This window comes from Rattus rattus, chromosome 5, assembly GCF_011064425.1.
Source record: "Rattus rattus isolate New Zealand chromosome 5, Rrattus_CSIRO_v1, whole genome shotgun sequence".
Taxonomy (NCBI): domain Eukaryota; kingdom Metazoa; phylum Chordata; class Mammalia; order Rodentia; family Muridae; genus Rattus; species Rattus rattus.
The window spans coordinates 110,662,249-110,678,166 of record NC_046158.1 but is presented as its reverse complement, the minus strand read 5'-3'; the positions used below and the strand labels follow the sequence as shown (position 1 = coordinate 110,678,166).

Sequence of the window (15,918 nt, the reverse complement as noted above, 5' to 3'; positions counted from 1 at the left end):
TTGTTTTGTATTAGAAGGCACTGGTTATTTCACATTTTTTTTAAATTTTTTTTTTTTCCCAGAGCTGGGGACCGAACCCAGGGCCTTGCGCTTGCTAGGCAAGCACTCTACCTCTGAGCTAAATCCCCAGCCCCTGGTTATTTCAAATACATGCTTTTTATAGTTCCTTACTTTAACAACAGAACATTTGATACCATGGTATATGTCCTCTTCACTAGTGAACACCTTTTTCTAAATGTTAGGTGAATTTTTCAATCAGAATTAACTTTTTGAAGATTTATTTTCATTATTTCTAGCTGTGAATATGCATGGCTGTGGGACATGCGTGTGCTGGTGCTTGCATGGCAACAGGCATTGGCTCTTCTTTGGCGCTAGAGATATGGTTACTTGTGAGCTGCCTGGGACGTGTCCTCTGAAAGAACGACCCGCACTCAACTGCTGAGCCCTCGCTCTAGCCCCTAAGAACTTACACTTAATTGGGATACAGAAGGACTATTATAGATCGTGTGTGTGTGTGTGTGTATGTGTGTGTGTGTGTGTGTGTGCGCGCGCGCACGCGCACATAAAATACTTATGCAACTAGTGTTGTTCTTTGTTTTTTAATAAATCAAGGGGCTGACAGGACTGCTCCGTGTACCTGGCTTCCATTCCTACACTCACAACTCCCTGTAACTCCAGCTCCAGAGTCCTTCTTCAGGTCTCCTTGAGCACTGCAGACACATGGTATACATTCACACAAATGCACACACATACACATAAATAAAATAAATCTTAAAGTACAAATATCAACTAAAACAAAAAGTGTAGGTGAAAACACACATTCTTCAGAGCCATCATTATGAATTATTTCAGGTTCAGCAAAATCCTCTTCAAGCTCCAATCTTTCATCAAACAGAAGATTCTGTGTGACAGTTTTGGTTGAATGATTTAAAAGCAGCCACATCAAAGTTATACACCATGAAAATGTAGTCGTTTATTTACAAAATTTTGTCAATACCAAGTCTCTGTTTAGACAAGGAGGCCAGACAAACTCTAGCTTGCTTCAATTAGCTAAGCCGTCAGCCACTCCGTTAGAGTTGCAATCAGCACTGAGGCTGTGACCCAGGGACTAGGATAGTAATGAAATTGCAGTCACAGGAATGAGGCTGATGGCGACTTTCGACTGCTGAACAGAACTTAGTAAAGCAGATACTGGCTGGCCTGCTTTGTCTCCATCCTGACTCTCAGCTTGCTGTTAGGTTTGATCTCCTCAGAACTTGGGTTACAACAGAAAAGAGAAAGATAACTTTTCAGTATCATGTTATCCAACTGTGTACTGTTCGGTTTATGGTAAGGAATGGTGAACAGGAGTCAATAAACAGTTTCATATTCCTTGGGGGGAAAACCAGGTGTCTCAGTCACTGTGCCATTGCTGTGAAGAGATACCATGACCAAGACAACTTATGAAAGGAAGAATTTAATTGGGGCTGGCTTACAGTTTCTAAGAGTTAGTCCCTTATCGTCATGGTGGGAGTGTGGCAGCTGGCAGGCCTGACCCTGGAGCAGCAGCTGAGAGCTTACATCTGACCCACAGGAGCAGGCAGAGAATGCGATTGGGCCTGGTGTGGGCTTTTGTGTGGGAATGACACAACATAGACGGACACCAAGATTCAAAAATATACAACAGGCACGATGATATATGTCTATAATCTCAACACTCACTAGGACCACAGCCTGACTATCTCAACAGTTTTTGAAGTTTTTTTGTTTGTCTGTTTGTTTGAGACAGGTTTCCTGTATCCCTGCCTAACCTCAAACTCTATATGAAACTGAAAATGACCCTCAAATTCTGATCATCCTGCCTCTGCTTCCCTGGTGCTGAAGTTAAAGTGTGCATGGCCACACCCAGTTTTATGTAGTGCTAAGGATGAAATTCAGAGCTTCACGTATGCTGAGCTTGTGTCTTTTACCAAGTAAACTAAGTCTTAGCAATGGGCTGGGGCGGCATATTGGAGTGTGTTGAACTGTGTGAGACACAATGTCTATGACTAACTGTGTCGGCATTAAAAATGAATTTAGAACTTTTTAGGGGAGAAGGCTAACTGTGAGCAGAGCGTCATGGCAAACACCTTTAACCCCAATCCCCAATCAGAGAGATTTGTTTGCCTCTTCCTCTCAAATTCTGCTTAAATTAAAACCTTTTGCTACAGGCCCTGGCCTCCTCTCAATTTAAGATTTACTGTTTTCTCTGTTGTTCTGACTGGAATTTCTAGGTCTGTCTGGAGGCTGCTGGCTCTTGCCTCTGTCCTGCTAATCTACCCACTGGGATTTGTTTCCATTGTTGCATTTTTCAATTTTACAATTCCATCAGATATTCTCTCTTTTGATTTTTTAATGTATGTGTATGAGTGTTTTGCTTGCATTCATATCTGTTACCACGTGCATGCAGTGCCAGTAAAGGCCACAGGAGAGCATCTAGATACTCTAGAACAGAGGTCCCAGATGACTGTGAGCAGGAGAAAATGCTCTTAGTCTCTCAGCCATCTTCCAGGCCTTCCATTTAAGATTCTTTCTGATTATTATTATTATTATTACATTTATTTATTTGGGCAAGGCCATGTATTTGCCAAGGCACAAAGATAATCAGAAGACAACTATCAGGAATTGGTTCTTTCTTCTACCCATGTGGGTCCTAGGGATTGAGTGGGTCACCAGGCCCAGCTGGTCAAGTGCTTTAACCTGGCCTCTGATATCCTGTTACATCTTATATTTCTTTTGGTGAGACTTTCTATTTTTTCATTTGCTTTGTATGTGTGCAGCTATTCATTGTAGTATTTTAAGATGGCCACCTTTAAATTTCTTGTCAGATAAACCTAATGTGTGTCACCCTAATGTCATTGTCTCTGACTTCTTATTGAAAATGAGACTGTATTAGCTCTTGGCTGGGCAGATTTTGTGTGTCATGCTGTGAGACCCTAGACGCTCTGTTATTTCAGGCCTTCTCTGACACCACTCCCATGGGATGGAGAAGGTCAACTTATTACTGCCATTACTGTTGCTGACAGCAGAAGTCAATGTTCCCCCCACAGTCTCTACTGACACTGTGCAAGCAGAAGCCTTATTTCCAACTGGTGTGACCTTGTGGGAGGAGTATATCACTGGGAGTGGCCTTTGAGGTTTCAAAAGCCCATGCTAGGCCCAGTGTTCTCGTGTTCATACTTTCTCTCTCTCTCTCTCTTCCCTCCCACTTGCTTGTAGATCAAATTTGAGCTCTTAGCCACTGCTCCACTGTGCCTGACTGTTGTCATGCTTCTTGTCATGATGTTCATAGACTTACTCTCTGAAACTGTAAATAAGCCCCTAATGAAATGCTTTCATTTAAAACTGCCTTGACCATGGTGTCTTCAAAGAAATAGAACATTAACAAAAGCACACGCCAGACTGCCTAGTAGTCCTACTGACTTTAAGATGAATGTCAATACTTTTTAATCACTAATAGAAAAAACTTCAAGCCACAAAATTAACATGGCTAAGTATTTATAAATTTCCTTTTGAAATCTGTTCTCTATAACTCTAATATGATAATATATATTCTACCTTCAAAAAAGCACAAATAAGACTTCAAACCCTGGAAATTATTAGACAAAAGCCATTTAACACTAGTAAGATATAAACTGAAACCATCTGACATATGAAAACTATTAATAAAATCAAAAGATAAAGTAACTCCTATTTATATAACTTACTATATACCTAAAGCAAAATATCAGAGGAAGTACCTTAAAAAGATAAATTATTCTTATCATAACAATGAATTCTTTGGGGCTTTCAATTGTAGAACATCAACATATATGAAGAAAGTTTAGAAGAATACTACCAAAGTTTAAACAGATTTCCCTCAGTAATTACTTGTGATGTCCTGGCTTTTTATTATTTTAACACTGTAGCTTCTTGGGGTGGAAACCCGAGCTTCTTCCAGAAGTTTTTAACCCACTCTCTGAGCTGGTGAGGCTCAAGGGCAAACATTACAAGCCTGGTGACCTGAAACCAAACACCAAACTCACACACAGGTGACGAGAGGAAGCTAACTCCATGCAGCTGTCCTTTCATCTCCACTTGCACACCACTGCATACACCCCCTTATATACACTCAGGAATAATAAATAAAGTGTTTTAATTATAAAGCCACTTACGCCAAAACCATGCTGTAATCTGAATGGTTGAACATATACCCGCCAACAACCCACATTATATTTCCATTGACCACAGCTTTATGAGAGGCTCTGGGAAGCTTTAAGTCAGAATATTCTTCTCGAGTCCAAAAAGACTGGTTAGCTGGCACAGGAATTGAACATCCAGGACCTAATAAGAAAAAATAACAACACAGCTTCACAAAATGCAGTCTGAAAGTTTACAGCATTCCAAGTTCTAATCTAAGTGCAAAGAATATTTAAAGAATCATGTTTCCTTTAGCAGTGCTAACATCTTGAACTTGTGGTCTTTTAAACTTATTTCACACACAGTTATTTTACTTGAATGAATGTCTATGTACCACTTGCCTGCTTGGTACCCACTGATGTCAGAAAAAGGCATTGGATCCCCTGGAACTGGAGTTACAGATATTGTGAGCTCCTACGTGGATGCTGGGATCAAACCTGAGTCCTCTAGAGAACAACCAGTACTCTTAACCAAGAGGCCATCTGTTTAGAACCTAACATGAGTTTTTAATTTACTTAAGATACAGACCAAAACCAATCATTCCATAATGAGATTTAATACTACATACTTTCTGCTAAGTTGGCAATATTCAGATTAAACATTTTTAGTAGTAAAAATCTTGCTTAAGCAGCATTCAGGGAAAGGGCAAACCAAGGGGTTATTAATTCAAGTGGAAAAGACACTAGGGTTAAAATATAATGACAGATCAAAATCGATCTTCTGGTAAACCCAGGAGCTGACTAGATGAAGGAGACAGAAAGAACTCTGTCCTCTACTGGGACTCCTGAAAGGGAGATGGTACTCAAGCATGCCAACCACTAACTCCTTAATATCAACTAAACTGGACAAGCCAAAAACATTTAAACAAACACTTTCTTTCAAAATAAAAAGGTCCTGAGGACATAAGCATAGAAAGAAAACCACTAAAGCAATGATGGCTATTTCCTCAAAACATCAGAGAATTCCCTACAGCTTCATTAGTACGATGGTTGTGTGGGAAATGGCACTAGATGACAGCAGTGGGATTCTAACTAGTGCGGATCCTCTCTGAACACAAACAAGTTTTCTTAGGAAACAGCAGTACTGCCACTTAACCACCTCTCAGCTTGATTCTCTGCTTCTCTAACACCAGACCATGCTCCCTAATTTTCATGAATGAGTTGCAAAGGATTTGTTAAACCTTTCCATAATCCTAAGCACATCAATAACAATCACATACGTGTAAACTTTAAAGAGTCTGAGTAGGGGGAGGTGAATGCTTAAATGCCATCTGATACATGATTAACATAAGGCCTGCAGCTGCTAAAATAAACTCCCTTACAGTTCACTAAACTATAACTCTGTGAAAGAACTTTGAAAGGGCAGCTCCTACCCTGCCAGTGAGGGAAGCAGGAGCACCCTCTGGTGTCACTTGCGTTACAGATGCCTCGGTGAGGAAAGCCACAGTTGTCTGTACAGTGAGGAATGTCACAGGACTCCCCTTTCCAGTTTTCAGAACATTCACACTCAACAGTGCTGCTGCTGTTACTGCTCTTACATTCTCCTCGGCCTGAGCAATTATTCGGACACATGTCAAAACTACAAAGACAGGAAAAAACTAAGTCAACAATTTCAACTAAGCAACATTTGCAGACCTCCTTCTTATAGTTTAAGTTCAGTTCATTTGCAAGTGTGACTACAGGACTTACCAGTTACCCCAAGTGTGCTCACTGAGCTCTGTGCAGCTCAGTAATGAGATCAAATCAACCTCACTGTATTCGCATGTGAAGGAAGAAGAATAAGTAACTCAGGAAGTTAGAGAAATTACAAAACAATAGAGATCTGTGCGGAAACCACTTAGACTTGGCTTGAGGCTGACAACCAGGAGCCTACTCTTTCTGCTAGCTCATTAGTAATGAGTTCTACAAAAGTGCCAAGCTAATGCTAGCAAGTGGAAGAAGGAAAGGGAGCCAATGAACTGCCAATATTCATGGCACGCATTCTTTGAAAAGATTCTGAGAATTAGCAGAATTTAAGATTACTTTCCAGAGCCCTTGGTCCTGCGAAGGCTGGACCCCCAGTGAATGGGATTCTTGGGGGGAGGGTGGTAATGGGAGGAGGATGGGGAGGGGAACACCCATATAGAAGAGGAGGGGGAGGAGTTAGGGGGATGTTGGCCTGGAAACCGGGGAAAGGGAATAACAATTGAAATGTAAATAAGAAATACCCAATTTAATAAAGATGAAAAAAAAGATTACTTTCCAGTGATGTAGTCAAATTAAAGGTCTTCAGTAACTTTTATCAATTCACTTCAGATGGAGAAGTGCAGTTAACTTCATGTCTGAATTTAAGTGTCTCATAACATGACTTAAGATAACAATTTGAAATGACATAATTCAGACGTTTAAAGAGGTACATTAGTGGACTATTACAATAGTTTAAAAATATAGATTTCTTATACTGAAGATTATTACTGAGACACTACTAACTTTGATAAATTCACTTAGCAAAACTCCTGATATTTTCTTCCAGCAGCAGGTAGAACGTCTCTCTCTTCCAGGAGATGCTCAGTAACAAGATCTAGAAAAACCAAGAACTGTGGTCCCAACTACTGGGGCTGACATTCGTTTAACCTTTTAGCTCCTGTTTTCCTCAATTATGAAATGAGAAAAAATGTCTACCTCTCACTGAATACTTAAAAAAAAAACTTTAAATAAGAAAATTCATGTTAATATTTAGCAAGGTGCCTGACTAGCTGTAAGCCCCCCAATATTATTATTATTATTGTTGTTATTAAGTCTTTTGAATAGTATCAAAAATATTAAATCTAAATATCTTACTTGTAAGTGATATTAAATCCAGTCAGATTATAAGCAGCATCACTGAAAAAATGCAGTAGTGCATAACCTGAAGTGACAGTGACTTCAGGGGCCGTCTCATTGCCATCTCTTTCAGGAACAATGAGGCCACTGAAATGTAAACACAGACCAAATTACAGCAATTTCAACAGAATCCGTCTATACAGCTTTTGAACTGAGTCTAGTCATTCTGGATCTGCCATGCTTCCTTAATTCTGTTATTGTTGTCACTATTTGATCCAGGGGCTCTTGTTCCAACACAGTGTAAATGTGACGCTAGCTGGCCTCAAATCCACAGCCCACCTGCCTCCGCCTCCTGAGTGCTGGGATTTCAGGCATGTGCTACTATGCCCAGCTTCTAAAGGATTTGAAATCAATGACTTTGGTTTTTTGTTTTTTGTTTTTTGTTTTTGCTATAAACTTTTTATGATAGGTAAAATATTTTCTTCCAACAGTACATATTTGACAATTATCAGTTCATAAAGTTTGTTATTTATATAATTGATTTATTGAATCAGTGACTACCATTTTTAAGACATTTGATCCATAATACCATACCACCTTGTTTTATAAAAGATACATGCTAACTTGAAGGCTGGGAGTGGTGGCACATGTCTTTAGTCCCAGTATTGGGGAGACAGACCCAGACAGATCTCTGCATGGTCTACACAGTGAGTTCCATGTAAATTATGTCCATGTGTATAATTTGAAAGCTCAATATAGAATGGAGGTGTCTACCCCCACCTCATTTACCAACAGAAGGAATATTATAATGTTGGTCTTGCTCATTTAATACATGATGTACCCCAAGGTTAATCATTTTCATGTTCAGTTGCTCCTATTTTTTTGCCATTATCAATTCACTACAACCACCAATCACATTTAGACAATAGCAAAGGCCATGTGATTTGCTCCACACATATAACTTCACTCAATGATTAAACATCTGATCACCTATTACTCTCTCCCTTTCACTCACACAGTCCCTAATTCCCTAATTTTTCTGAAGATTACAACGGGTATATTCCTACTTCAGGCTATGACCATCTTAAATGCTATGACCTAGCAATTCTCTTTGTATAAGAAATACTTCCTCATATATACACAGAAAAACAAAGAATACTCCTACAGCAGTAGTCAGATGACAACTGATTAAAAGTCACCTAATTACTCATTTATGGGAGTTGATTAAATGAGTCATTACTAATCTGTAGGTCTGCAAGACTAATAAAGAGTTCATGAAGACAACAGGTAGAGTAGGGAGGCACACAGCAAAACAACTGGCCTAGTGTACCTATGCATCTAAAAGCAAGTACAGGTACATGCACGTAAATGTGACCAGAAGAGAACATACAGACTGACAGTGAGAAGAGGGGATTTTCACTTAATTTGCATATATGTTAACATCTGCATGTGCTTATCTACACCAATGTGTATAGGATACATCATGTGAATATGCATGTTATCTACACCAATGTGTATAGGATACATCATGTGAGTATGGGTGTTATCCACACCTATGTATGTAGGATACATTATGTGAGTTTGCATGTTATCCGCACCAATGTGTGTAAGATACACTATGTGTATATACATGTTATCCACACCTATGTGTGTAGGATACATTATATGAGTTTACATGTTATCCACACTGATGTGTGTAGGATATATTATGTGTGTAGTATACATGTCATCCACACCTATGTGTGTAGGGTACATTATGTGAGTATGCATGTTATCCACACTGATGTGTGTAGGATATATTATGTGTGTAGTATACATGTCATCCACACCTATGTGTGTAGGGTACATTATGTGTGTATGCATGTTATCTGCACTGGTGTGTGTAGGGTACATTATGTGAGTGTGCTGTAGAGGCAGACTTCACTATCAGGTGTCTTCTTCACTCACTCCCCTCCTTTTTCTTCTGGAAATAGAGTCTCACTGTGTAGTACTGACTAGACTGGCACTCACTATGCAAACCAGGCTGGCCTTTAATTCTCAGAGAGCCTCTTGAGTGCTGGAATTATATGAATGTGCCACAACGAAGCCCACCTCATTTTGGGGAGTAGGATCTTTCACTGAACCTGAGCTCACTGACTGGCTTGACTGGCTGGCCAGCAAGACCAGGAATTCTCTCATCTCTACCTCCTCAGCACTGTAATCACAGGCTCGCAAAACACACCTGGATTTTTATGTGAGTCCTGGAGATCTAAACTCGGAACTCCATGCTTGTGCATTAAGCAATTAAACTGAGCCACCTACGTTAGAATGAAGACAGAACATAGGAACTCTAAGATTCTGACAGTACTCTAGGGCTTACAGAACACTGACACATTTTTCTCTATGTATTTTGTTAATAAAAGAATACAAATAAAAAGCATGAGATACATATAAAGGCAGAGACAGACAGACAGACACACATACACACACACACACACACACACACACACACACACACAGAGCTTGATGATATCCAAATCTTCTTCTGGCCTTCACAGACACCAAGCACCAAGCATGCAATGGTATAATACATATGTACCAAATACCCATAGTACTAATTCTTAAAAAATAGTAATTTTAGGGCTGGAGAGATGGCTCAGGGATTAAGAGCACTGACTGCTCTCCCAGAGGTCCTGAGTTCAATTCCCAGCAACCACATGGTGGCTCACAACCATCTGTAATGAGATCCAATACCCTGTTCTGGTGTGTCTGAAGACAGTGAGAGTGTACTCACATACATAAAATAAATAAATCTTTAAAAATTAGTAATTTTGAAAAGAACAGTGTTTGGCTATTTCAGTATATTTTCAAAACTAGAATTTTGCTATGTAACACAGGCTCACAAACTTCCCACACTGGGCTCTTTAACACTGAGGTTATAGGTCTGAACCACCATACCAGCTTAAGAGTAGTATTCTGGGTGTTGGGGATTTAGCTCAGTGGTAGAGCGCTTGCCTAGGAAGCGCAAGGCCCTGGGTTCGGTCCCCAGCTCCAAAAAAAAAAAAAAAAAAAAGAGTAGTATTCTACTGAAGAATGTTCCCAGGGAAAAACCACTGCCCTGGTCAATCACCATTACCACACTTGCCAACAGGCCCTTCATAAAATACTCTGTACATGAATGTTCCACAGAATTATGTTAGTGAGCTAGAAAGATAGTAAAGACAAACTGCCCAGTGGTTCTCATATTTGTCTAGTAATAGAGCTTTGTTAAACTGTTTTTATTTAGAATTTCAATATATAAAAGACAAATACGATAGAATAACCTAGAAGCAGATTAAACTACAGCTTGCAGAAAAGCCAGATATAACACAGACTAAACTAGCACAGTATCTTTGTCTTGTGTTTTAGATGCTAAAGTCTAGTCTAGCAATCCTCATGCCCCAGTTTCTCATGCTGCTAGGGTTAAAAGTCTGTGCGACCACACACAGTTTTAAAGTTTAGAGCACTTGAATGATCTATTCAAGTTCTCACAATAACTCGGGCAGGATTCACACTGAAAGTAAATTGTTTTATGAATCCTCTTTGGTTTTCCTTTTATTCATTACCATGCACCTTAGATGAACCATCTGTTGCTAGGCTGTCTCTATTCTGAATGCTCAACACATCACCAACATGCTGATTCTTCTATCTAATGTGTTACTGGTACAAGGGCAATGCTGAGAAAGCCACTATAACCTAAGACAGTAGGGACATGGTACTCTGATTTTTAAATACAACAATTTTCATCTAGAGATGGAACTCAGCAGTAAAATGCCTGCCCAGCAAGCACAAGACTCCAGGCTGGACCCTTAGATGTGTTTATTTTATTTTATGTACATGAGTGTTCTGTTTACATGTATGTCCGCACTATGTGTGCCTGGTGCCTGTGAAGGTCAGAAGGCATCAGAGCCCCTGGAAACGGAGTTATGGATAGTTGTAAACTACCATGACTACCATGTGGGCACCAGGAATGGAACCAGGGTCCTCTGCAAGAACAACAAAGGCTCAACAGTCCCTTAACAGCTGAAACATCACTCTAGACTCACACCACAGACTTTTAAAGTGATAGACATTGTCACCTTAGTTCTAGATAGAGAATGTGCTCGGCATTATTAAAGGTGGGTCTTTTAGTAAACTATTTCACTATAATTTTATGAAATTAACACTCAAATATGTTATAAGTTAAAGTTTTTGTTTTTGTGTTTCATTTTATTTTTTTGTCTATGTAGCTCTGCCTGGCCTGGAACTCATGGGGACGAGGCTGGCCTCAAACTCAGAGAGTATGGCCTCTGTCACCATGCCCAACAGTAGGCAGTTTTAATAGCTAATCAGTGCATTAGTTCATGCTCTCGATTAACCAACATTCTTACATATACCTTCCCTCAAACATCTTTGCTTAGGACAGTTTATAGGCCACTTATTTTATTCTTGCTGCTGACATGAAATTTTTATCCCTATTTATCAAATACATAGTCCAAGTAAACTCTGTGCACAACTGCTTGGCTCATATTCTTACAATGGCTATGGCTAGCTAATTCAAAGCCCAGTCATGTGAAAGGGGCTCCATGAATTCTGATTAACAAACAGAGTTATAGATGAGTTCCTAAAAAGTAGTATCATAATATCATACTTAATTTTTGTGCTTCTGTTATAGTTTAAGGTGCCTCCTGCTATAATGCAAGGTATATTCAATTATATACATACATACATACATACATACATACATACATACATACATACATACACACGCTTAACACATGACAGATGACATTTTAAGTGCTTAGCACAGCCTGCTGTTTGGTTTCATTAAATGAAACTCTTAAGTTCTCGCTCCAAATATTATTGGAGAGTTACAGGAGCAATAGTGAAGAACTAGTCTTCTATTTGTCCTTTGCCTCCTTGTGTACTACATAGTCCTTCCCTCACTATGTGGCATTCCAGCATACTACCACCAGGGGAAGAAGAGAAAAATATTGATTTCTTTCTAAAGTAAAGAAATAAGGGGCCAGCCAGTGAGATAGCTCCAAAGCCATTTGCTTGGGAACCAAGTTCAATCCTTGGAACCCCTATGAAGGTGGAATGAGAAAAACAGACTCCCCAAAAATGTCCTCTAACCTCCACATGTACACACATGTGCCAACCCCCCCACACACACACACACACATACACAGTTAACAATAAACTTTAAGAAAACTGAAGTTGCCAGGCATGTGTGACAATGCCTTTAATTCCAGCACTTAGGAGGCAGAAGTAGGTGGATCTCTGTCAGTTCAAGACTAACCTGGTCTGTAAAGTAAGTTCTAAGCATCATCCAGGACCACACACACACTCTCTTGGTTCCCAGTACCCATGTTAGGTGGCTAAGACTCTCCTTAACGCTGGCTCCAGAGAACAGGCCACAGCAAACAACAAGAGAACCTCTCTCCAACAAGGTGGAATGTAATGACTGACATGTGAGGCTGTGCTCCAACCTGACATGCACACCACGGCATGTGAGTACATGCACAGAAATACACATGCACACGCACTCGCACACATATCAGACACTCACATACACTGCAGACACACGCACACATTTTTTTAAAAAACTAAAATAGCAAAAGTTCAGTGGAAACCTATAACTGATGAAACTGAATTACTTTATTAAATTATTAATACAGATGTATTGGGGAGGGATTTACAAAACAAAATTAGCAAGTTTCTCATTCTCAACAGGAAACCATTGTCCAATTTATAAATAGTCTTCCAGAAAGCTTCTCCTCTCCCTAATAATACATATACACAAGTACAAATACACACAGAGAGAGAAACTATATACCTATTCAAAAAGTTATTCCTAAGGGCCTATGGAATGAAATATATACAAGAACAAAATAGGTATGGTTTCTGATTTAAATTTGTCACAGAAATATTACTCAATATAGTCTAAAATTTTTTAATGTAAACTTTACCACCATCACGAACAGCAGTTCGTTTGATAACAGAAATTATCAAAACTTCGCAGTTCAAGAATGTGAAATGAGCCAGGCACAGTGGCACAGCCTGTGCTCCTAGCACTTGGAAGGTGGAGGCAGGACTAGAAGTTCAAGGCTAACCTTGGCTACATGGTAGCATACACAGAAAATGACCTAGGACATAAAAACCAAGTGAACTGAGGCTCAGCAGAGACAGAGCTGATGCTCACTCCATGAGAGAAATGTTACTGACACACTTACATTCAGAAGTCAGCTAATGGCTGGGCTTACCTAAAGGCAGCAATCAGAGGTGCGTAAATTGAGTCCCCATCATAAACATATAAATGGTCCCAGCTACATTCAGTAGCAAAATGGTTGAATCGAAGTCTCATTATCTTATTTGGCCTAGAAAAATAATTAAGTAATTTATAATAATCATAACATTAACTACTAAAAACAGACTTTTGAAGAATGTTTAAGGAGAAAAAATACAATGCAAATATAAAATATAAACAGGTTTCCTGCATTTATCAGCGATCTCGTTAGTATCTGATATGTATAAGAGAACATCAAGCATGTCTGTCCTGGGAAACAGAAACAGCAGCTCTGACTTCAGGGCCTTAGAAGAATGTTTCCAGCCCTGCCTTAACATTCAGCAACATGAGCCCCTCGGTGTCCCTACTTCTTCCCTTACTCATCTTACTTAAGACTTCATAACACATCACTTAAAAAAAAACACATTTTCTAAATTTACCTGCTTCTCTGTCTTTTCACAGAACTGTACCAAAAAACCACTTCCTAGGGAAGCTACGTGCCCCTAGCTTCCACACTCCCAGGGGCTCTACAGCCGCTCCCTTTGCATGACTGCCTCAGACCCCAGCTCCACCTTCATATTTCACCATGCTAAGCACCTAGACAAAAGTATCTGAAATTTTCCATAACAGATAAACTTATCTAACTTTTTCCTCTCATCTGGAACTATTCCATTCATATTTAAGTTTGCTTATATACCACATATTTTTAAAAACAAAACAAAATAACAAAAAAGATCAGTTATTGCCAGATAGCAAAGAGATTTGTGAAATCTTAAACAATGCAATTCTTATCATTTCCTTAAATATGAGGAACTTTTTCCTTATATTCATGGTGATAAAAATGACATTTACGATCAGGGATACAGCTAAGTTGGTAGACTGTTTGCCTAGCATCCATGCAACTCTGGGCTTGATCCAGAGTTGTATCCCAACCCCCAAAAGTGGGTGTGGTGGTGCATGCCTATAATCCCAGTGCTCAGAAGTGAGGACAGAGACAGGACAGTTGAGAGCACAAAGCCAGCCTGGTCTACACAGTAAGCGCCTTGCCAGGTAGTGCTTACCAGTCTGATCCCATCTCAATAAAAACAAACTGCCTTTTCTGCTGACATGTAGTGGGATATAACTGTTGCTTTTAAATGAATTAATAAACAGTATTTCTTGGGTTTAGTATCTAAATTGGTAGAAATCACAGAGAGACATGAATCTTCAAAGTTTTGTTCAGAGACTAAAATGCTTTGGCCTTAAATGACAGGCACAAAGGAGGAGAAAAAAGAGAAACAGACAGCTGGAAGGACAATAGGGCTAGGGAAATAGGCAACAGTAGTTACTCTGATGGCTGATTTATTATTTAGCTGATAATAAAAATCAATAGTCAGAAAAAAGATACAATAGCATTATTATATAAAAATTTAAGCAAACTATTAAAAGGATTTTAACTGAGTTTTTTAAACTATTAGAATTAAAATATGTAAATATCTGGTATACATTTTTCATTTGTAACATTAAGTCAACTTGGAACCTTAAAAAAAAAAAACATAAATTAAAGAGTTATGTAACAATAGAGCACTTGGGGTTGGGGATTTAGCTCAGTGGTAGAGCACTTGCCTAGCAAACACAAGGCCCTGCCTGGGTTTGGTCCTCAGCTCCAGCGGGTATTGGGGGAGATGAGGAGGCTGGGGGTGTGGAGAGACAAAAATAACAATAGAACACTTGCTTACTGAAGTCATAGGTTCAATCCCCAGCACCCAAAAAAGAAAACTTCCTTTTAATTTTTTATTTTAGTGTGTGTGTGTGTGTGTGTGTGTGTGTGTGTGTGTGTGTGTGTGTGTACAACTTTCAGAAGGCATTCTTTTACAACTGTGGGATCCAGGGATTAAACTCATATAACCAGACTTGCTCAGCAAGCACTTTATCCACTGAGCCATCTCCCTGTCCCCCAAAAAAATAAATTTTAAAAAGCAAAACCACTATCCAAACGAAAAGCATTAATGAAAGGTATTTTAGCAGCAGGGTATGGTAGTCTACACCTACAGTCCTAGCACTGGGGGAGCAGAGTCAGCCTGAGTTACACAGCAAGGCCCTGTCTCAAGAATAGCACTAACACACTTAAGTTCGATACTGAAACTCTTATAATAAATTAAAATAAAGTCAGCCATTATAACTTACTGTCCTTCAATGAGCCATGTGCATTTCGTTTTATATTTATAATTCCCAGGTCCATCTGTTACAAATCCAGAAGATCCAGTTAGTCTGTAATTTAAATAAAGAAAAAAATGTCAGTCAAAATATCATACAGTATTATCTTTCTTGTAAAGACTAAAGAAATTAATGAGATTGATACAATGTGTACTACAATTAGGAGAACATGACTGGACAGATACATTCACAGAATCTCTTTTTTTTTTTTTTTTTTGGTTCTTTTTTTCGGAGCTGGGGACCGAACCCAGGGCCTTGCGCTTCCTAGGTAAGCGCTCTACCACTGAGCTAAATCCCCAGCCCCGAGAGAATCTCTTATGCAATATATGGAAGCATCATCTGTCAATAAAACGTTGTTGGCCTACTAGCTTGGATAGGAGGAAGAAAAGTGGAAGTTCCAGCACAGAGTCTGGGATAGTCAGTTGTGCGAGGAAGTGG

General features: G+C 39.3%; 1 protein-coding gene across 1 annotated transcript in view; it reads right to left on the bottom strand.

The window, feature by feature from the left end:
• The window catches only part of Atrn (attractin), a 124,781-nt gene that overhangs the window by 81,129 nt on the left and 27,734 nt on the right, over window positions 1-15,918 (bottom strand). The window contains exons 2-6 of the mRNA XM_032904225.1: window positions 15,451-15,534; window positions 13,262-13,375; window positions 7,017-7,145; window positions 5,570-5,775; window positions 4,173-4,341 (exon numbers count right to left, since the gene is read on the bottom strand). Of these exons, the coding sequence (XP_032760116.1) occupies window positions 4,173-4,341; window positions 5,570-5,775; window positions 7,017-7,145; window positions 13,262-13,375; window positions 15,451-15,534 (702 nt within the window). The remainder of the gene's footprint in view (window positions 1-4,172; window positions 4,342-5,569; window positions 5,776-7,016; window positions 7,146-13,261; window positions 13,376-15,450; window positions 15,535-15,918) is intronic.